The sequence below is a fragment of the Plectropomus leopardus genome, chromosome 14 (genome assembly GCF_026936395.1).
Source record: "Plectropomus leopardus strain MGB_pleo_1.0 chromosome 14, ASM2693639v1, whole genome shotgun sequence".
In the NCBI taxonomy this organism is placed as follows: domain Eukaryota; kingdom Metazoa; phylum Chordata; class Actinopteri; order Perciformes; family Serranidae; genus Plectropomus; species Plectropomus leopardus.
The window spans coordinates 9,945,219-9,969,064 of NC_142189.1; the positions used below are offsets into that span (position 1 = coordinate 9,945,219).

A 23,846-nucleotide genomic window follows, 5' to 3' on the forward strand; every position below is an offset into this window, starting at 1 on the left:
GTTGCATTTCAAACCGTAGTTCTCTGAGGAAGGAGCTTTCTATGAGCACATGAACGCATCATATGATGCTGCGCATGTCCTGTCATATGACTCCATAAAAAAAGAGGCGCTGCTCATTTTCCCCACATGAGTGCAGCATTTACCCTTCACCCAGACCTCCCCCCCACCACCCCTCCGCCACCCCCTCCTCCACCCTCTTCTCCGTATTTTACATGAAGACAGTGCTGGATATTTTTCATAGTTTTTCTGAGATGCTCTGAAATCTGAGCCTCTAGCATTGAATGTGCTGTGTAATTCCCCAAGTTTTATGGTTTAAACCACAAAAGCCTGTTCAAGGTGACTGCAAAGACACTGGGCAGAGTGCCAGCTCACATATCAACTGACAGTGTCTAAAAGCCAAGTGTGTTTTTTCCTTTTGCTCCTGTCTAACTGCAGCTAAGTATTTTTTCATTGTTGGGTGACCTACAACTAAATACCTACAAGCTGAACATTTTGCAACAACTCTGAATTTGCACAAGGGATGCTCTGGAGCTGCCCTCACCGGACTGCCCATGGTGCCTGAACGGTGCCCAACTCTCTCTGCCCATGTATCTTTTATAGAGTCTACATAGCATGCATTATTCAGCAATAACACATGGTCCAGATGGACTTTTGTGAGTGTGCGCCTATGCATGGTTGTGTGGTCCGTAGTTAACTTTCCTGCTGTGCCGTTTTACCATTTCACGCCACATCCAACAGTGCTTGAAGAGCAAAGAATTAGTATTTCCTCTGTAATTACAACTAAGGTATAATGTTGAGTGTGTCTGACAGAGGGTGTGTGTGTTAGAGCAAGAGAGAGGAAGGAAGAATAGATGTGAGAGAAAGAGAGGCAGATTAACTCTTTCAAACCTGAGAAAATGGGTTGAATTTCTTTCAAAAACATGGGAAAAAGGCAATGAGCAACTTCCCCAAAAAATGACCAAAAATGATAAAGAAATTAGTAAAAAAAATAATATTATTTAAAATATAGATAATAATAGAATAAAAAGTTACAGGAAACGTAGTGACAAATAAGCAGAAGAAAAAAATAAGGAGAAAACAATTTTAAAATTGAAGAAAATGTTAAGAAAAGGTGAAAATTTAAAAAAATGTTTTATTCTGTAACATAATTTGAAATATATAATAAGAAAAATTATAGTTTGCCGACATTTTTCCCTATTTTTTTGTCAATATATAATAATCTAATATTCACCACCATTTTTTAGGTCACTTTCTTGTTACTATTGTTTTTACAATTTGAGTAATATTTCTTGCCATGTTGCTCATTGCAGTCTTGCCCCATATTTTAAAAAGAAATCAAACCAATTTTCTCAGGTTTCAGAGGTTTAAATGCTTGCGAAAAGCGTCTGAATACAGCACAAAACTGATGTTGTTACAGGTTTTAAAGGGTTAAATGTGTAATAGTTACTACAGATGACACGTTCAGGATCAAGCTCTTTCATCATGCCATTCCTCATTAATAGAGTTGGGAGCGCTGCCCTAATTCCATAATTCCTAAATCATGCCAGTTAGTTGAATACAGGGAGACAAAAGTACATGCAGGAGAGGAGAATAGATTAGCCTATAGCCCAATAATGTGTCTGTGAGAGCGAGAAATCAACAGAGGAGCAGAGGAAAAGAATAGAAGAGAGCTCGCCATCTGCATTTCCTGGCTTTTCTTTTTGGTTGTTGCCAAGACCAACATCATATAGGCCAAATTTATCCTGGCCAATTCCTCTCCCACATGCATGCCAGCCAATGAAAATAGCTTGAATAATCAAATGATTAATAAGATCTAGAAGGGAATACAAGGGGATGTAATAGTGTGTGTATGTGTGTCAGTGACATAGCCCAGATCCCTAGTTTCCCATGATTTTCAAGAAGCACATCTGTTCAATTCTGGCTCAGTTCCAGCCGTATCACACTTCCATCTTTCCTCTCACAAGGATTCAGACATGGGAAGGTTTCAAGGCCTTGCTTGATCGGGCTTAATTTTACGTGAGGCTAATTCCGCTGGTACCTGATACTTGTCAAGACAAAGAATTGGCTGACCAAGCGTGCGTTTCAATATTCAGAGATAATTTCATTCCCTCGTCTCCTTTTCAGTGGAATCTACTCTTTCTCCGTTTGAATTGAGCTCTCATATGAAGCAATTTGATGGAAACTAGAGACATCGATAGCCATTAGCCCGCTTTGCACAGGAGGGCCAAACATGGCAGGCCAAGGCTCATCTATTATTCATGTACCTCAGTTTTCCCCCAAAAACAACGTTTCTGATATTCTTTTGCAACACGCTGCCAAAAGAGGCGAGTCAGTGGTTTCAAATAACGCTTTTAAAACAAGGCTGATAAATGTTTCAAGCTAGCACTGACCCACACAAGCCCCAAGTGTCTATTGTCTTATCTGTCGACTCATGTCTAGATCTGGAGAAAACCTGAGCTCAAGAGGAGAGGAAACATTTCATATTCATTTTTTAGACATTTAGCCTTTAGGCATGTAATGGTCCCATGTCTATTTCAAGGACACCTGACTTGTAATGGACATAGGAGCTGCACAATATAAAATTATTCTATTAAAAGTGAAAATACTTCAGCACAAGTACAAAAAAATACACCAAAATTATATCAAAGAGACAATGTACCCCAAAATAAAATAAAAAACATTTTTTCCTCACACCTGTAATGCTGTTTATCAATCTTAATTGTTTTAGTGTGAGTTGCTATGTGTTGGAGGTATTGTCCATAGAGATGCGTACTGTCTCTCCAGTATAATGGAACCAGATGGCACACAGATTGTGGTGCTCAAAGCGCCAAAAAAAATACATTTAAAAATCTCAACAAAAGTGCAACTCTGTGCAACTCTGCAACTCACACCAAAACAATCTAGACTGATAAATAGCAACACAGGTAAGAGGAAATGTTAGAGTAAACTATTCTTTAATAGGTTGTTAATATTTTTGCATGTGTTTAATTAGCATTTTACTACAAGTTTTTAACACTTTATGTACAGTCCAGTGGTTTCCAAACAAGAGGAAGGGCCTCTTCTAAAGGGTCACATGATAAATATGAGGGGTCATGAGATGATTAACGAGGTAAGAAAGACAATCTAAGCTTTACTTACAAAAAAGGCCTATTTGATTATTTAAACAATTGTTTAAATGAAAACCCTGTAAGAAATTTAGAGTAAAATGGTAAAAACCTCCTCAACGTTTGGTTTCTATGTTACAAGAAATAAAGGTGAGGACACATTAGTGTTTGCTAGGCTAGCAGCCTGTCTCCGATATGCCAAGCAGCATCGGAGAAACACTACTTTGTAACATGAAACTGCTTTATTCAGTATTTTTGCAGGTTTAAAGCACTGGTCCATTTATTTTGGAGAGGAAGAGACCTCTGTGGATAATTAAGCTCCTGGTGAAAAAACAAACTCCTGAACAATGGACACTGAAGTAATTCTATCCATTAAAAGTTGCAACTGGTTGCAATTTGTAATCCTCACCAGTAGATGCCAACAAAACTCTCTAATTCTTACTCACTGTTCCTTTAAATAAAATCTGAAAACTATAGCTGTTAAATAAATTCCGGGGTAAAATGTACAAAATTTCCAAAATGGTGTGGGAAAGACCATGAAAAAACTCAAGTACAAGTACATGGAAATTGTACATAATTGCAGTATTTGAGTAAATGTACTTGGTTACTTTCCATCACTGGAAGGCTACACTGCTGGAAATCTGATGGAAACAAGAGAGGAAAGGCCATCAAGCTATTCAGTCTCCATGTTGTCAGCAGTTCAGATTAGCTGTCACATCGCAGAGGGAGAAACAGCTGAAGATTGGAGAGGGTGATTTCATCTGAATAATTTCATGCTTTGACTGGCAGAGCTCAATGCTCACCGTCCCAAGACTTTGACGTCAGAGGAAGATAGACTGAGCAAAATAAAGACCCAGGTGCAGCCTAATACATGAAAACAATCATCTGCCCTTTGGGGGGTGGGGAGAGAAAAAAACATTAAATTAAAATTAACTCTGAAGAAATACCACTCACTTGGCTTATTTTTTCAAGTAGACAAAAAGACAATCTTTATTTGTGTGTTTCTCTCCTTGCTCTGACTTCTGTGTTTACTGACTGACTTTTAATGACTGAGGTCAGCTTCCACAAAAACACCACAAACAGAAAAGGAGACAAACTCATACATGACGCTCAGACCTGGAGGCATCCTACCACTACCAACCATGGATCACAAACCAGAGAAGAAGAACGATAGAAGGACAGCATCAGTGGAATAGAAGAAGAGAAAACACATTTTTTTTAATCTTCCACAGGCTATACCCCATCACTGCATCCCACACAGGAGTAATTAACAGTGATTTTAAATGCTACAAAAATAAGATGAAACAGGGAAGGAAGTGCTTCCCCTTGTTTGTGTTTCCTTGTGTGTGTCTTTGTACATGTGTGTATGTGCATGCCATGTCTTTGTAAATGTCTAGATGTGCTTTTCTACATATGTCTGCATGTGTGTGTGTATCTGTACACTGGTCGTTGTGTGTGTATGTCTGTGTGTGTTCACAGTGCTTGCTCATTATGTTCACTTCCCAACATTAAAGAAGTCTCAGTCCCATGATACACACAAACTTTCTCTCCCTCCTCCTCTGCTCCCTCTCTCTTTGTGCCGTTCCCTTTATAGTCATGTCCATGAATGCTCCCAAAATCTCAGAGGAACCGTCCCGTTATCAAAGACTGTGTGTGTGTGTGTGTGTGTGTGTGTGTGTGTGTGTGTGTGTGTGTGTGTGTGTGTATGTGTGTGTGCATGCGCATGTGTGTTTTTGTGATGCTACCACACACACACCTCGCCTCATTTGCCACAGTCTATGCGCTTCCCTTATTGGTTTAACCCTCAGACCCAGGACCAGCTTCAGTCAGTATTTATGTCCATTGTGATCTGGCCTGGGCTCCGAGGGCTGATTTCCAGTCAGTTTCACCCTGTGGGTCCATTTATCTCCCGGCCTGAGCTAATCCATCAACGACCGAAAGCCAGACAGGAGAAAACCGTGTGAGGAGAGAGGCTGAAATTTTTCCTTTTGATGTCTGAAAAAGTCTCAGGGAGAGCAAGAGAGCGGTAGCAGGGTGTTTCGGATTTTTCCCCATGAAAAAATATATCATCATTACAAACAAGATTGATCTGAAGGTTTCACAGTGGTCATGCAACTTGAGTGTCGCCTCCTTTTTGTCATCCTTACTTCACTCTCCTCCCCCGCCCCCCTAAAACACATCCCTCCGCAACCCCGACCCGTTCATCCAGCCAGTCCGAGAGAAGGTACTGTAAGTGACCACAGTCGTAATAATACAGAAAGACAAAGAGGTGGGTGACCAGTGGTACATTCATACATGAGAAAGTCATGGTTCCAAAAGTCACCCGACCCAATCGACATTAGACAGTGCTGAAGACGCCTGTGCTGGCCAGGCTGTGATAAATGCTTTGTTTAGAAACATGAATAAGACAGAACACATCCCACCTGAAAATATACACCTCGCCAAACCCACCAGGAACACCCCCCTACACACACCCCACCCTCCCACTGACACAGGCTATGATTATACTTGTCATCCATCCATCCATCCATCCATTGTCGTCCGCAACAGGCTGAGCAAAGTACTCCAGAAATCCTTCTCCCCATCAATGCTATCCAGCTCCTCCTGGGAGACCATGAGGCGTTCCCAGAGTCCAGATGAGATATATAATCCCTCCAGCATGTTTTGGGTCTACCCCGGGTCCTCCGCAACACCTCTAACGGGAGGCATCCTGATCAGATGCCCAAACCACCTCAACTGGCCCCTTTTCAAAGGCGAAGTGGCTCTCCTCCGAGCTCCCTTCGGATGTCTGAGCTCCATGACAAAACAAGCCAACGGTCTGCCATCGACTCATATTGGGCTCGTCGCTGTGCACTGTTGGCCCTTGCCGACCCCTTAGTCAGCTTTTTTTTTTTTTTGGCCGATTCAGCATATAGAATCACTCTGATTGGCAATTCAGCTTAGTGCACAAGAAACAAAAAAGGGAAGTGAAAATGTTAACAAATGGCTAAAGGTAGGGAGTGAAGTTGAGACAAACTTAAACTTGTTATATAAGCTACAATTGTTTCTCTTATACCATTAAGCTCTTAACAGTAAGGTTTCCTGGTGGTTTGTGTTGTTCACTGGCACACAGTTAATATGCTTTTCTCTGTCAATGTTGGGTTGTGTTGTTAATGTGCTGACTGGCGGTCTTCTGGTTTCCCGTTTTGAATGATGATTATAGCCATCTGCTGGTATGGAGGGGTATCTCCTCACACGCAGGCACAGATCATACATGCTGGTTTGCCATCAGTTTAGTGCGTTTCTGTGCAAATATTTGGCCGAGACACAGCAACACAGCAGGGGTTTTGTGCTGCTAGTTCTGGGCTGTCGGCTTGGTGTGTCATGGCCTTAAGGCTGAGCCCAGCCATCCTATGGAGGAAAATCATATCAGCCGCTTATGCCCATGATCAAATTCTTTTGGTCACTATCTAAAAAACATGACAGGGTTTGAATAGACAGGGGTGAGTCAAAGCCAAGGACTATTAAGTATATTTTCAAGCACGTGTTGCAAGAAAATTGTGCAAATTCATAAATGGTGCAAGCATGCTGCCAGGGCCTAGAATTAATTTATTATTAACTGCTGCTTATGTACTGCCAAATTGCAGCAGGAGAACTCATCCTACAGGCTGACCCTGCGCCAGTGTGATTGGCTCGCGAAACATCCTGGGGCTGACCATTTACTGGTGCTTACAAACCAATTAGCACTAATACGGCTTTGGCAAATAATTGCAACCACAGCTGTAAAACAATTATTTAACAGCTTTTACAAAATAATTCATCACTCTGTTGTGCTCTCAGTAATTAAGTACTTCTCCAAGCACCAAGTTAAAGAATGTCTGATTTTCAAGGTATTCCAGGACTTACACTTCTGAATGTTGAATTCAAGTACTTCAAGCACCTCAAGCACCTTGTACAAACCCTGCCATGACCAAAGGTGAGGGCTGGGACATAGATGTATCAGTAAATTAAAAGCTTTGCCTTCTGGGTCCCTCTGCACTACAACAGTCCAGCACAACACCTGCATCACCGCGGATGCCGCAGCAAACTGCCTTTCCATCTCATGCTGCATTTTACACTTGCGTGAACAAGAACCCGATATGCTTGAACTCCTTCACTTGGGGCAGTAACTTTCTCCCAACTCAGGGGTCAAGCAGAAAACCATGGCCTCTGACTTGGAGGTGCTGACTCTCATCCAGACCGCCTCACACTCAGCTGCAAACTGTCCCAGTGCACGCTGGAGGTCACTTTGTGATGAAGCCAACAGAACCACTTCATCTGCAAAAAGCAGAGATGCAATTCTGAGGTCCCCAAACTGGACCCCTTCCTCCCCCCGGCTGCGCCTTGAGAACTTCGTCATTATAATGTGAAATCTTAGCTCCCAAGAAAAAAAAAAAAGATTTTTATATCACATTGCTGCAAAGCTACATTCAAAATATCAACACATATAACATTACATCTCCCATACGGCTGGATTTATTTAAATCCACGCCTGCATTGTTTTCCCTTTCTTTTCTGCACAGGCCGGGTCACTTTCCCCTTCTCCGTCCCCGCGTGTCTGCTCTTATTCTCGCTGCAGTTGGAACGGGTCCAGGTAGTATAGAATTCCAATTACAATGCAAGCTTGGCCACTTCCAATTCTTGGTTTGACGATGGGATAGCAATGTGAGAAAAAATCCAATTTTTGTGCATCCAGGCCTATCGCTTAATGCATCCTCCATGATTGGATGATAGGAATTGCACTGGAACGACAAGTTTAATCATAGCCGTGGCTACATCTACCCCATCAGTGGCCGAGAGTCAATAGACAAATCAAAAAGGACCCCCTGATATGAGTGCAGAGACATTTCCCTTGTGTTTTTCAGCTGAGAGGTGCCATTCCACCCAGAATTCGGGAGATGAAGCACGGCTTCCCAGACAGCTAACCCAACCCTCTCAGCCCGGCCTGGGAAGGGTGTCCGTGGCTGGGCCATGGAGGGGGCTGGCAGTGGGGGTGGTTGGTGGCTGTAGAGGTGGAGGTGGGAGAGAGAGAAGGGTGGGAGGGGGACGGAGACAGAGGGCTTCCCTGAGGGGTGGTGGATTTAGAGGGACAGCCAGCCCAGCCCAGCGACCCTGGGTGGGAGCTCCAGGAGGAGGGGGAGAGGGGTCACACCCAGGAGAAGAGTCCCAGGAGCAGTGAGGCCAGAACGGCTAACAGGGCCAAGGACCCTGGCCTCCAGCTTGGACCTCCATCAGTCAGGAAAGGCTCTGGAGAATCGTATCCCGACCCATCTGAAACGAAGAGAAGAGAGAAACGACAAAACATCTGAACTGAGCGAGACACAAAGACGAGACAAAGACAAAGAGATCTAAAACAAAGTGAATGAACATAGAGTGGATTTACAGGAAGACAAAGGGTAGACAAGTGGAACTATTACGGCAGGAAAAAAAAATGTAGAGAATGAGCGACACACCACAAAACTCACACCCTTAAAAAGCCAAGGAGAGGCAGAGAGGAGATGGCAGAGAGGGAGAGAAAGAGGAGGAGAAGACGACAGCAACTGAGCTCTGCAGGGGGTTTAACCAACCTAATTACAGTTTAATCACAGAGACTCGGAATCTGGAGCAGCTGACACACACACACACACACACACACAAAGACACATATCCACTCACACACATGTGCAGCCACTCACTCTGGTGACAATATTTCACAGATGCGATGGAACTTGCAATGTCAGACAGATTACTTTAACAGCACAAGAAAAAGCAGAATCTCAAAGCGGAGCCGCAGCCATGACAGAATAAAAGAATGTATGTTGTTTCAGTAATTATGGAGGAGGAGAGAATTTCCTTCCCCCTCAGAGAAAGAGGGAATGATCTGAGTCTGGAAAGCCATGAAGGCCGACTCTCATCCGTTTACGAAGATCTTCAAAGCCATGTCATTATCTGGGGAGACATGTTACTACCCAGGTTTGATTCTTTAGTCAGGCTCAGGGTGGAAAATCATGAGGTAAGATCCGCCCTTTTGAAAAGACGCACAGGTAGATTTTCGGGATAACGCAAGTGTAGCGTAATGCATGCCGCAATCTGATCCCCACATAGCTTCTGTTGAGTTATTTCTAACATGCCAACAGTTGGGTGAGCACTGCGTCCCGTCTATGAGGGGAGCTATAGCATATCTTATCAGGCTGCAGGGGCGTCGTAGTCGGGGCAGAAGTTGAAAAAGTAAAAAAGCAGGACTGATTATCCAGGGCCCCTATGGGAAGCTTTTGAATTTGTCAGCGGTGTTTCATTTCCAAATAATTAGTGCCATACTAAAGTTCCATACAAAATAAAATTGAAATTGCCTAAATATTGTGGTTGAAAGACTTAACTTTGTATGATAACAAGAATTACTGCCTTGTGGTTGTATGCCTCCATGCACCAGACAAGTTGAACTTACAGTTTACATCCATGTCTGTGGAAACTTCGACATCACACACATCTTCACTCCAGCACCAAAGACTATACCATTAGCACAGTTTCAAGGTGGACAACCAAGATTAGTGTCACCAATTTAGTTCTTCACCAAATGTCTTCCCTTCTGCTCCTGAGATATAATGTTGAATAATGGACAAATGCGTTTTTGATGATCACATTACTGTGTCACAGTGAAGCTGACCTTTTGGATATAAAATGTCGTCACTTCATCCTTTTATCCTGGTCGAAATTTGTGTGAAATTTTGTTATAATTAGCAAATGAAGTCTTAAGTTATGACTGGAAACATGTTTTGTGAGGTCACAATGACCTTGGACCACCAAAATTTAATCAGTTCATTCTTGAGTCCAAGTGGACAGACAGCCAAATTTGAGGAAGCTCCCCAAGGCCTTCTTGAGATATTGTGTTCACATGAAAGAGATGGATGCAGAGTCACCGTAACTTTGACCTTTGGCCACCAGTTTCCAATAAAAGTCAAAGTGAACATTTGTGCCAAAAATGAAGAAATTTCCTCAAGGCGTTCTTGAGATATCGCATTAACAATAATAGGATGGGCAGACAGACTATTGCTGGCGTGAAGGCATAAAAATAGTGTATGCTCTTTGAGGCAGCTTTCTCCCTTTAAAGCTGCAAAATGGTTTAGTCCACCCCTGCATTAGGACTCATCTCTGAATGCATCTTGAGCCAAGTGAATCAGTGCTCATGCTGCTGGAGCACCAGCATACACTGTCCTGTCTTTTCCCAAGAAAGGGAAATCAAGGTTCAAAAAAGAAAAGTAAGAAAGCGAGGAAAGTGAAAAAAAACAAACTGACTTTGTTAAAAAAAAAATAATAATAAAATACATTTAAAAAGTACTGAAAGAAACACTGATCAAGAGGAGGAGGGTGGGGACCCACAGAGACTGCTAACACAAAGAGCCCAAAATTTGGTGCTACGCCCCTGTCAGGCTGCACACCGTTTGGAAAAAAAAGGCTAGGTGTTATGTGGCGAGCAAGTCACGCTTCATCTTTTACCACAAGGCTGATGCATAAGGAGAATTTTATTAAGAAATATGAAGTGTCTATTATTAGATTAGACTTCTCCAGTACGCGATGGGTTTATTATTAGATTGCTCTCTTGTTTCTTATGAGCAAATGCAGCCAGCAGAGTGATGTGGAGGCTCGGTAACATTTTTAGAGAGCACTTTCAGCCCGCTCTGTTCTCTTTCTACAAGGACAGAAGGTCTCCCTCACACCCAGTGTGATGTGATGTGATTTGATGTGAAGTGCGTATGCCACTTTGTGCCCGTGTGCATGCGCCTGCGCACACTTGTGTGTAGTTGCATGTGTGTTTGTGTCCAAATGTGTGTGTTTTCAGTGTGTGTGGGTGTGTCTGTGTGTAAAGGTGTTAAAGTGTTGCCTGGCTGGTCTGTGAATCAGAGCAGAGAGTGTTGCCGGGGCATTCTATCAGACCTCTTATTCCCCCCTAATTTTACTTTGATAGCCAATCTGGACCTTTGCGTGTGTGTGTCAATGTGTGTGTGTTTGTGTGTAGTTAGAGCGTGACTTACCTGGAGGTCTGACATACACCTTCAGCTTTAGACATGCTCGCCCCACATGGTTTGGGTGAGGAGACGCTGTGAAGAGAGAGAGAGAGTGAAGGAGGAGATTAGTAAAGATAAAACAATTTGTGCTGCTGATTGCACTCATACAGTAATTGAGAACATTCAATAAATGTTTTTTTTTTATGTTGTTCTGTCTCAGAGTGCTATGAGGCTTGTTATAAGGCAATGATGGAACTGGGAGTTTACAGGGGCGTCATTTTTGACCTATTTTTAAAGATGAATGTCTTCAATATGAATGAGTAGCCCCTTTTATATTGCCTGTTCAAAGCTGGAATGTCACGCTGCCTTATTCCGCCTTGCCGTTCTGTATAAGGGCACGGTCACACATGAGCGAATGTATGGGATTGACCATCACCTACAGAGGCGATATTTGTGCTGGACATGACCCTCACAAAATACTATCTTTCTAATAAACACAGCGAATATGATGCTTTTGGTACATTTTCCATTTTCCTTAGTTTTGTGTTGCTTTTGCATTTTTCATGGCAAATATCAAACAAAATCAGCTGCATGACAGGAATTGACACCAACCAACAAAGGCAATGAGAACAAGCCAGTCAGAGGGAGACTAGAGCAGGTCATGCCGTCTATATCTTAAGAAATAAAATATGTTGTGTTCACCCCTTGAAACCTGGGCAAATTGGCTTAATCTCTTTCAAAAACATGGGGGGAGGATAATGAGCATCTTCACAAGAAATGATCAAAAATTAGCAAAGAATTACAAAAGACAATAATATGAAAATCAGTATACACACAAAAAGAAAAGAAAAAGATAAGGCTTGAAAAAATAATGTAATGAAATAATTATTTTCTAATCATTATTTAATTTCTAATATTTTTCTGTTTCTGTCTTATTTATTGATTTTTTTTTTTTTAAACTAATTTTCAGTTACTGCGATAGTCTGGCGACGTATCCAGGGTGTACCCCGCCTTCCGCCCGATGATAGCTGGGATTGGCTCCAGCCCCCCCCTGCGACCCTTACGAGGACAAGCGGTTACAGAAAATGACTGACTGACTGACAAATTTTCAGTTAATTTTATTGTCAGCTTTTCCTAATTTCTTACAGTTTGCTGGATATCTCTTGCCAAGTTGACTGTTGCGTTTTTGGCCATGTATTCAAAAGAAATCAAACCAATTTGCTCAGGTCTCAAAGGTTTAAACTCTTGTGAGCATGACACAAGAAACTGATGTCAATCCAGGTTTCAAAGGGTTAAGCGTCAAGCCTCTTTTTGCCGGCATGCTATCTAAAATCACTCACTGAGGTGGCATTATACCTGTGTTGTTTGGGTCTGTATTAAAAAAGCAAAGCCGATGAAATGAATTGTCTTTGTTGCGGCAGGATCTCTGTATAAAAAGGGCTGATGTAGATGCGTTTTTTGGTCTGAGATAGTGGAGCTAGAAAGTATTGCCAGAATGTAATAAGAGACAAACTAACACATTGTTGGTTGTGGTCCCTTCATGGGATTTGTTTACAATAAAAAAATTACAACAACATCAGCCTTATCCTTTAAGTAACCCAGCTAAACACCTTAATCCTCTCAGTTGATATTTTAATTTAGTGGCGCCTGTGCTCATACTAATTAAAAATTATTCAAATTACCACAAAGCAACTGACACACAGTGAACCTGGGGCTTTCAATGCTCATCAGGAGGGTGACAGGAGGGTCACAGGTCAGATCCCCACACATAAAAGACACCAAACTTTAATTTAACCCCAATTATTATACCTATTTATGGCATGGCAGGAAGAAACACTGACAATACATAATAAGGTAATAAAAAAGATGCAGTGGAAGTAATTATACTGCAGACTTTGTTCACAGGAGGATGGCTTTTGCTGACTTTTTTTTACACGAATAGTTGGTCTTCTTGTTCACTGCGTGGCTGTTTCAGCAAAGTAAAACACACCTACATAACTATAATTAGCTTGAAACAAAAATGTCAGAGGTGGTAAATCAAGGGTAGGTGTCACAAAGGAAGGCATGTATGTGTTTTTGTTAGTTAACACTCATCTGTTATAATTTGACACGAAAGCAGTCATTAACGCAGCCCATTACTTTCTTGATGACATTTATTGCTTCAAGCAGTTGGAGACTCTTTTTATATTACGTCCTTTCAAGTTCTCTTAAACCCATGCTCCCAAGCTTTTGAGCTCCCGTAAACATACTGATCACTTCAGGCAATGTAAACAAGTCTGCAAGGGGATCAGGCCGCACACTGGGATTCAGACACACTCACATTCATACCTAAGGGAAATACCCGCTCTCAAATCGACCTAGCTTGAATGTCTTTGGATTGGGGAAGGAAATCCATGCAAATTCCCCACAGACGCAGGTCCTTCTTTGCCGTGAGGTGACAGTGCTAACCACTGATCCACCGTGCCACGCTGGCTGAATGCCAGGAAAAAATGAGAAAAATGTTAAAAAGTTGCTGTGATTCAGACTTCAAAGTAGAGTAAATTAAATTGAATCTGGGTTTTTAGTCCCACCTCGCTGTGATGTGAAATAGAGCTGGAGACCTTAAAGCAGATGGTGACCAACTCTCTGGCCGCGTGCAGGCACACACACAGAGCGTGCACACACACACTGATGCTCGCAGAAATGTGCGTGGAGACCTATTGGCCTTCTCCCTTGAGGAAGTCTGCATAGCCAGAGCCCAGAGTGACCCTCAGAGAGGACCATCATCAAGATCCAAAGCGCACAGGAAATAAATCTGACCCCTCCTCTGCCCTCTCCTCCCTCAGTTTCTGCCCACAACTCCTCCCTCCATCCTTCTCTCTGCCCTTCACCTCCTTTCCCCCTTTCATGCCTTCCCTGTAGCCCACTTCCTTTGCCTCAAATTTCTCCAAATCATCCACCTCCCCTCCTTACAGTGCCCAGAAAAAATCTCCTATGAAGCGCCGCCAGCTTTGTATCGAGCTATGTCTCCTGTTGTGTGTCTTTGTTTCGGGTTCCCTACTGTTTTGCTGACAAATGGCAACATTTTGGGGAGAAAGGACTAGAATTGGGAAGATTCATGCCCCCTTCTGTCCCCCTACCTCTTCGTGCCCTCCAAAAATGTTCACTTTTGTCATTTTTTAAAAGTCTTATCGGCTCTCCCGGCGCCTCCTTTTCCCAGCACATCCACAATCCGACGTCTCCTGAAAACCCATTGAAAATCACTCAACCTCATCAGATGGCAGCTGGGAGAAGTAAGGGGTGGAGCGGACCTGTCAACATGTCAACCGCATGACAAATACACACACCGATGCGCACACACGGCCCCACACTCACACAGGTCTGGCCGCAGATCGCCATCAAAGATCGATGTGTTTTACTGCGTGGAGTATCTGCAGAGAGAAGACACACTCAAATGCACTCTCAATCTGAAGGGCCGGGTGGTTAAAAATGTCAAAATACCTTCGTTCCACATCAATACGAACCTGTCTGTGTGTGTGCGTGTGTGTGCGTGTGTGTGTGTGTGTGTGTGTGTGTGTGTGTGTGCATGTGCATGTGAGAGACAGTGAGAGACAAAAACATGTGTGCTTGTCAGTCAAGATGATGGACATGGCCTTTCACGGACTCACAATCGCTTGACAACTGACCCCATAACCGCCCCCCCACCTTACAACACACACACACACACACACACACACACACACACACACACACACACACACGGAGTACACATTCCCCTCAGGGGTACCAGAAACACAATACTATAGTCAGCAACTATACAACTCTAGAGGGGCCCTGTCCATCCTTACATGAGGCTGAAAACAAAAGAGTGTGTGTTTGTGTGTGTGAGTGTGTCAGCTGGGAAAAGTGCAGTAGGACATCGGGTGGCTGTTATCTTCGCCTCTTTAGCTCTCTGACTCTCGCCTGCTGTGTCTTTGTGTGACAGCGCAGACAGCAGACTGGGGCGAATAAGTATTTGCAGATACTTAGTGCTCATTATTAAAAGTTACTCTGCAGACAAATAGTGTTGGGAGGAAACACATTACTTTAATCTTATTATCTGTCACGGTAATTCGGTAGTGCAGCACATTATATTTTAGTGATTGCACTGCATTACAAAATTGTGCATTAGAAATAAAGTCTGAACACAGTAATGCTGCAACAAATTGAATTTGAGCTCGTGTCGATATCTGTCAAAGAATCTTTTTTTTCAGCTTCGTCTGATTGCTCTGTCTGCCTTCTGATCGAGGAGAATATCACTGTAAGGTCAGAATCTCTATCCAAGGTCAAAAAACTAGATCAAGAAATTTGTCGCTCTCGCATGCCGACCTGAAACTGATGGCAGAGGTCCCTCATCCCATTACGGGTCATGGTGAGAATGCATCAACTCCTACTAAAAAAGGTTAAGGTCAGTTTTCAGTGGTGCAGCAGTAACACAGGGAGAAATAAAGAGACCTGTGCAGACCAGAAGTGCTGCTGTAGAGTAATTATCATCTATAAAAGACACCAGTGACAGGCAGGGTGGCATTAGAAATCTTAACATGTCTTAAATACACATTTACAAATAAAAGGCCTTACAAAAGTATTAAATTGTCTTATATTCAGATTGGACAGGTCTTAAAAATCTAGTATGTAGAATTTAATGACATCTAGCAGTAAGAGTTGCAGATTGCCATGCACTCAAACTTCTCTCGTGTGCCACGCATGTAGGAGCACTATTGTGGCTAATATAGAGCCAGTGTTTGATTTGTCCATTGTGGGCTACTGTATAAACATGGCAACCTTCATGAGAGAAGACCTGCTTGGTATATAGATATAAATGGCTTATTCTAAGGTAACGAAAACAAGTGGCAGATCTTCCTTTCTTTGGATATTTGAAAAAGTAGTGGAGTAGTAGTGTATTCATGTTGATTTTTTAATTGCTCTTTTTCTCTTTCATAATCTATAGATGATTATTTATCAATTAATTTATATATTAATGTACTTGGTGCAGCACTGACGAAAACAGAACAATTTGTATTTTGAGTATACATTAATAAAAACACAGTTATGAATATTAGTCCTAAATTTAACTTGTTTATACCTGTAGACACCCTGTAGACATGAGTTAATTGAGCAAAGGACTACTGGAATAACTTTGCTAATTGGTTATCAAGTAAAGTCATAAAATGCCAGAAGTGAGAAAGTGTTGCTGGGTTTGCACACTTCAGCTGGTCACCACATGGCAGCTTGAGACTGTCCTCACCAGGCAAGCGACAGAATAAATTGTTTCTTCAAACACAATAAACCTGTGTATACATTTTACTGACAAGTGACCTCGTTTGATTGTGCAAATTATGACTGTCCTCTCAGAAGAATCATTTTCTGTCCACATATTCTCCCATCTGCTCAGCCGATTCAGACTGTCAAATGTTTTGTCACAAACCGAGCAGCTCCTCCAGCCTCCACAAAGAGGAAAAAAAAACGTGGCAACAGAAAGTTTGGACATTGACAGCGAAGCTTTTGAAAGTCAATTTAATGTGCTTTTCTGTGATTACCAAATGATCTTGCACTAAACAGTCCGGATGCGGTAAATCTATCCCACCCATCTGGCACAGCGAGCAGCTGAAAACAATGTTTAAGAGTAATTCGAAGCTACTATTTGTCCCATGCCTGGTGGGGGAATGATAGCTTTTTAACTCTGTTCAGAAAACAGTCTCAGGGGGTAAAGCCCATCTGTGATACTAATACATCACTTGTTGAAGTGAGGAGAAACATCAATACAGCTAATATAAAAATGATTACAAACTACGCCTGGTGACATTTTTACCACTTTGCTGAGCACACCACTGATGATCTCGACAGAAGCACGGAGATACATCAAGAAATAAAGAGAGTGAGAGAGCGAGTAAAGGGAGCGAGTGAGAGATGGAAGGTGTATTTATGCACGCCTGTGGGGGTATGCGAGAGACATGGCGGGCTGTGTTTGAGAACTCTCTCAATCAACTTCTGTTGATTGCATATTTACATATCATTTACAAATGCATATTGAACAGCAGCGTGATGAACACGCAAACACAGGCACACGCACGCTCGCACGCATGCCACAAACTCCCTTTACCTTACATCGATCAGACAGCTGCAGCCGATTCAGAACGCTGCTGTTCGAGTCCTCACTAAGACCAACGATTATCCCTCCAGTTCTCAGGTCTTTACACTGCCCTCCTGTCTGTCGGAGAGCTGATTTCAAGTTACTGCTATTGGTTGACGAAACTGGTTTAGGGCCCAAATACATTTCTGAACTTGTACAATATGAATCATCCAGACCTCTCAGGTTGTCTGGGACAGGTCTGCTTTGTCCCCAGAGTCAAGACTAAATGTGGAGACATTATCACAACTTGCAGGTAACATTAGCCAATGTTGTGGGAACGGGAGGGGGTCCTTGGCCTGAAATACATTGAAGACCTCTTTAATGTTGTTTTCTAATATATCTAAATGTCCTTTTATAATGTGTGTCTTTTGCACTTTGTCTTGATTCCCTTATTGCTGAACAACACACACACACACACACACACACTGCCAATAACTCACAGATGTAGTAGTACTCGTGTCCAGGCCTGAACTCAAAGCCCAGGGAGAAGGGAGTGAAGAGCTGGAACTTCTCTGAGAAGCGCAGGGGCCCGTCAGGACCGCTGGGACGGTTGCACTCCCAGCGCTTGAAGCCACGCATCCTGTGCTGACAGGAAGTGTAGCCCTCGTGGTTGACCATAAACAGGATGTAGCGCTCCATGCGCCCGTGGGACGGAGGACCCTCGTAGTAAGGACAGTAGATGTCCAGATAGTCATTAATGTTCACTGCCACCCTGTACTCTCCGTGCCAGAACCTGTGAGACACAGAGGGAACAATGAATTAAAACTTGTTCATGAATAAAATAATCGCAAACAGCTTCGGGAACATTCACAGAATCAGTGGGCAGAGGTGAGACGGCTTCAGGAGCAGTTTACCGAGGTGTAATGAGATGGTGTGAGACATATATTTTGAGGAAAACAAAACATATACTGTACATCTACGATACTATGAATATTTACTACCTATATTAGATTTCTGTATGATTGCACAGCATAAAGGAAACTGTGGTGAGCATCCACTTAGTGCAGTCATGCTGTGCAGCGTAATTATATGAAAGTGTATGACTGCTGTTTGGACATTTCTGTGTTTGCACGTCTCCACTGGAAGATCCAAGGTCAAGCCAGCTACAAAACAGCAACCCACTAAGACTCCATGCGTTGCTCAAGGACACCTCAACAAAAGCCTTCTGATAGTGGGCCTTTAATCCACCTGAGTCACTGCAGTTTACAGCAAAAAATATCCTAGGGTACTTTTACTATTTAATCAACAAGAAAAGGCCAGAAAAAAATTAATAATAATCCTTCTGGTTACGGCACAAGTTTGCATAGCAAAGCTTGCCAAGCCATGCTTCATGGGAATTATTAGCATGTTTGGTGTATATTTTTTTTTTCCACTCAGAGTGCTTGAATGAGCCTTATGATACTCGAGAGAAGTGGGTCATGTGATGGTAGAGAGCACACATTATTATGCTACCCCCTGAAGCAATGTCCACTTAGTTCGGTACACATGCGGATCACTGAGGTTAGCATGATGAATAGAAATGGGTCAGAGGTTACTGAAGAGGAAATATTAATGCATACACATTGTAGAGGGTATACTGCATTCTGTGGTTTTCCATCTTCTGGCACCAACACAATGAAATGCAGGTAACATATGGAAATCCATAAGATGGTGCTTGAAGTTGCTGACTTCCCAATCTCTTTTCAACAATCTCTACAAGGCAGTTAAAGTACATTAAAAACATATGGCTGCATTTTTTCCCCACATTATGCAGGCTCTATTTATGTTTATGTTTTGATGCCAATGCTGCCTATATGGGAACTGAACTTCTGTTTACAATCTCAGAGTCACTGGACTGCAACAGTCTCACTTAAAGGATAAGGCTGCTGATATTCTATATTTTTGTTATTGTCAACAAATGCCATTAAAAGACCAAAACCAACAATATGCGGTCTGTCTCTCCATACTTTGACTTCTCCGTCTTGTCTGTGGCTTTTGCATTTGTTCTGAATACATATCTTTAACAAGCATTTCCAGCTTTACAGAACATAAGGAAAAAGAAATTCCTAAAACAGTTTTTAATGAGTTCTTCTTGCAAGTTTATTTTTTGCTGCAGATTAATACATATTTAGTGCTCTGATGAGTGTTAACGGCACCAGGGTGATGTATTTGAAATCAAGTCAAAATCAAACTACAGTGCTCAGGTTTATAGTTATAAAGGAACCAACCCCAACATCAGAAAAAAAATGTTTTTACATTTTGGCAAACCATGGATACATTACATATGCACATTATAATTTAGAGGATATATTAAAACTTTACAGTTTCAACAATGCTGTGGTTAAAATGTGGCTACATTCAGGCACAAAAAACACTTGGTTATGGTAAGATCAGATTTTGGCTTAAAATACATGGCTCTGGTGGTGCAATCCCCACTGTAAAGGCAGTGATGTCTCTGTAAAAAACAACCCCTCATCGTGCTACTATCCCAGCAGGCAGTGCACTCATGTCTCAGTTGTTTTTTGTTTTTGTTTTTAAAAGAAGCTTTTACGTGCCACTACCTCTGAAGGAAATGCAGCGATGCTCGGTTAAAAGACAATCTCTTTTTATGCCACTCTCCTGGCAGGAAAATAGGGATGTTTCTGTAAAAAATACAACCACTTTCCATGCAGTTATTCAATCAGGAAATGTAGCAACGATTCATTGAAAAAAATGCTTTCAAAGATATTATCCTGGCAGCCAATACAGCATTTTTTCTGTGTGCAAGTATCCTGGTAAAAACTGCAGCTATACAGTATCTTGCTAAAAGAGCAATGCTTTTTTGTGTCACTTTCCCTGCAGAAAATGCAGCTATGTCTCGGTAAAAAACCCTGCTTTCCACTCTTCCAGCAGGAAATGCACCAGTGTCTCTATAAAAAAAAAAACAAATAACAACCACTTTTTCTGCTACTATCCTCGCAAGAAATGCATCCACATAACAAGACAGCAGATACAAAAGACCCATATTTGGTGCCTAAAATGCAGCTTGAAACACAGGAATGACTTGCCAAAGCACAACTGGTTTTGCTTTTTGTCGATCTCATAGAGTGGAATAAACTGACACACCATCCTGAGTCAGACAACTCATTTATTATGTCACTTTAGAAACACTGATAGGGGTGCCTGGTAGGTCAGTGGATAGAGTGGCGCCCCATATACAGAGGCTGTATCCTGGCTGCAGCAGCCGCAGGTTCGATTCCAGCCTCAACCCTTCGCTGCATGTCGCCCCATCTCTCTTGCCCCCTTTCACGCATTAACTGTCCTGTCCATTAAAGGCAATATAAACCCAAAAAATAATCTAAAAAAAAAAAAAAAAAAAACATTGATAAGTAAAATATTTGTGGTTTGCAGAAACATACAATGCCAGTGTATTCTTCTGGCGAATGGGCTGGAAGGCACACATCACCCAGTGCAACAGCGTGGCTCATTTATGTGTTTGTACAAATTTTTGGACAACAAGGTTCAAAGGAATAAGCTTCTGTATTTCTGCCTCCAGGCCAAACAGACAATACTTGTTTGCAAAATCAATTCCTTGTTGGTTTTTGACTCTACATGATGTTTGTTGACACTAAAAAAATATAGAATTTCACCCAATTTATCTTTGCTGAAGAATCATGTTTACAGCCCTAAATGAGAGCTTGTATCTATTAACAAAAGAAAAGACAGATCAATATTTCACCACTAATGCTAAATCACTACTCAAAAATGTAGAGGTTGTTTAGCCACAAGTCTAACAATACATAGCTTTGCCTCATGTATAATCTTGCTTTCATATTAGCACCCTTCTGTGAGGAAACACAATATGTCAGTGTTTATTTTAAATATTTGATATTAAGATATTTTATTTACAAGTGCATAAATAATATGCACAGGGTATGACTTGATAATCTTTTTGTCTTTGAATGTTTAACAATCCACAAGCAATTTTATATTCAAGTTTCACTTTGAGACATCCATCCATCCAACTTCTCACACAGCTGTTAAAAATTCCTCGCGACATTGTGGTGTAATCTCTCTGAGGCTCATCATGGCTACGATCAATTTAATTTCAAATGTACCAAGTCAAATACATTTATAAAAAAATAAAATCAGCCGCCTCACGTTATCAAATCTTGTTTCTCGGGAGCTCGGTAAATTTTGAGATGCAGGAAAATGTCTTCAATCAAGACAGCATAAACAGAGACAGTTGTCGGGCAATCTCCGTGTCTCAGATGGCGCGCACACACTGGGGCTGAGCTTTTTAAACAAATTCATCATTTTCCCCCCTCACCTTGGCAGTAATTGATTGCCTGGAATGAAGACATTTTGGTCTAAGCACTTTTAGTTAGTGGGATATTTAGCTTTGGGACAAATTATCCCTATAACGGCAGTCCTATCTCTCTCCCAGAGGGCAAATCAGGAAGTGAGTTAGATGTGAAATGAGCGCCTTCATGCTTCGGTGCCCTATCAGAGCGAGTTTTGCAGGTTCTAAAGGGATCCTTGAACAGATCATTTAGAGGCATTGATCCACTGGGGAGCTCCTCTCGGCTCTCTCTGCTCCCAATCAACTCTGATTAACAACTAAAGGGGAAAGGCAGAGGGAGAAACAGAGGGAGAGATGCACAGAATGAGAATAAAAGGGCTGAAAGGAAAGAAGCGATGGAGGGAGGGAGACAGAGGGAGAAAAGGTGCAGAAGGAATGGAGATAGGTGTGGAATGAGGACAAAAGGAAGACAGAGAGAGGAGGGAGGGGGATGGATAATGGGATTGCATGAAATGAGAGTAAAACAAGACGGAAAGAAGGAGCAGAAGAGGAGGAGGAGGAGGCCAGCTGGAGGAAGAGCAGATGGAGGAGGAGTTTTTCTATCTTTCATTTCAATTTGTACGACTGTGGTTTTCCATCTGAGACAAATGTGCTTTGCCTATTGATTGTGCCCTGATACATTTATGGATGACTAGCATCTGAGCATTAGCGCTCCGGGCATATAATGAAGTGCATGTGTGTGTGTTTGCATGAAAGGATGCAAATGTGTGTGTGTTTGGTTAAATAGTAGCTTGGTAAAGTGGGTTTCGATGAGTGAGGATTCTCAATCCAAGAAAGGGCTAATGTGCCAGGATACATTAGGTTGTATTAAGCCACTCAGCGCCCTGCCCTGCTCCTGTGACACTGTCTGCATTCCTAATACGCCCCGGAGAGAGCAAACTGTGTGTGTGCAGATGTGTGTGTGCAGGTGTGTGCCACTGGACTCTGAGCTGTAAAACAGTACATGTTGGTGTGCAGTTACGTGGGGATAAGTGTGTGTGTTCCTGCCCTCGTCTCAGACTGTATGTCATTTGGAATTAAACACACACGCTGCACTGCCCAAAAAGACATGGGAATGCACTCACACTTAAGGCTGGTCTCATCCTCACAGAGCTTATGTGTGTGATGTGTGTGTGTTGTTGGTGTGTCTTTCTTGCAATGTGCAATTTTGTGATCAGATTTGGAATATTTCTTTAAACTCAATCTAACCCCTATATACAGGGATATGCACCAAACTGCCATAATACTTATAAAAACTGACATTAAATAAACATCACAAACTCTTATATTTATGATTCTGTCATTACTGCCCAGTTTCCACAGAGATTTGTGTCCATATTTCCATATAGTACAAAGAGTACGCCACTAGTGTTCAATGCAAGGAAATAAATCTCTTTATGGACAGTCTGCACAGTCGGCGTGGTGCAAATATCAATATTGTACAGTTGCAACCTTGTCAACTTGGTGGAAAGGATTGGTGGAGGGTCTACTGTATGTGCCAAGCCATATTTTGATGTAATATTGGCCGAGCAAGACTGAAAATATAAAAAGAGGTCCGTTCTGGGGACCACTCTGACCACTTTTGTTGCAAACAGTATAACTGTGACGTTTGCAGGGACAGTGACGCACCCTTTAATGGTTAAAGTTGTAAAATGGTCACAATTAGGTCTTGGGTTTACATTGGAGTTATTTGTCACATAGAAATGCTAAATGGTGACTTCTGCATTGGCATAAAAGACAATGCATCAGTATTTAATGATCTGGTAATGAGAGCAGGCTGGCCAACCATAAGAAGCATCATACAGGTACAACAGAGAAGATCTCTGACCACACCCATCAGTGATCCTGGATGTGGTCGAACGTGAGCCAAACTTGACAAAAATGTTCGACCTGAGAGTGAAATGCAACTTTTCAGACTTGTGTGAAGTTTTTATCCTTATGACAGTGTAACGAATAATTTTCTTGTTTTTGAGTTATGACACAGAGTTTTGAATTTTCCTGTTCTTTAAGTTTTAGTTCACACACACACACACAAAAAAAAAAACATACCCGAGACTTCTGCCTCCACCCAAACACATTCGAGGTGACTGGAATCTCATTTGTGTCACACACTGCCAACTGTTGTCACTGGGACTATTTCTAAAGTAGAAAGTTTCTGCAATGAAAACTGTACACAGTGAAGTTGGTGGATTATCCAGAGCAGCTATTTTCCAAAACACTGACATTACTTTTTTTTAAGTATATTTGTTTATAAAGTTTTTAATGCTACACAAACAAATTTCCATCCACCTCCA

The 23,846-nt window shown here is 42.0% G+C and overlaps 1 protein-coding gene across 3 annotated transcripts in view; it reads right to left on the bottom strand.

The window, feature by feature from the left end:
- Positions 1-4,063: 4,063 nt before the first annotated feature.
- efna2a (ephrin-A2a) overlaps positions 4,064-23,846 on the bottom strand; it is a 112,755-nt gene continuing 92,972 nt past the window's right edge. For 2 of the 3 annotated variants that reach the window (XM_042501139.2, XM_088087638.1), the window contains exons 2-4: positions 17,693-17,985; positions 11,132-11,197; positions 4,064-8,393 (exon numbers count right to left, since the gene is read on the bottom strand). In XM_042501139.2, the coding sequence (XP_042357073.1) occupies positions 8,269-8,393; positions 11,132-11,197; positions 17,693-17,985 (484 nt within the window). In that variant the 3' untranslated portion in view covers positions 4,064-8,268. Of the gene's footprint in view, positions 8,394-11,130; positions 11,198-17,692; positions 17,986-23,846 lie in introns of all 3 variants that reach the window. The other variant, XM_088087637.1, reaches the window with a different exon arrangement.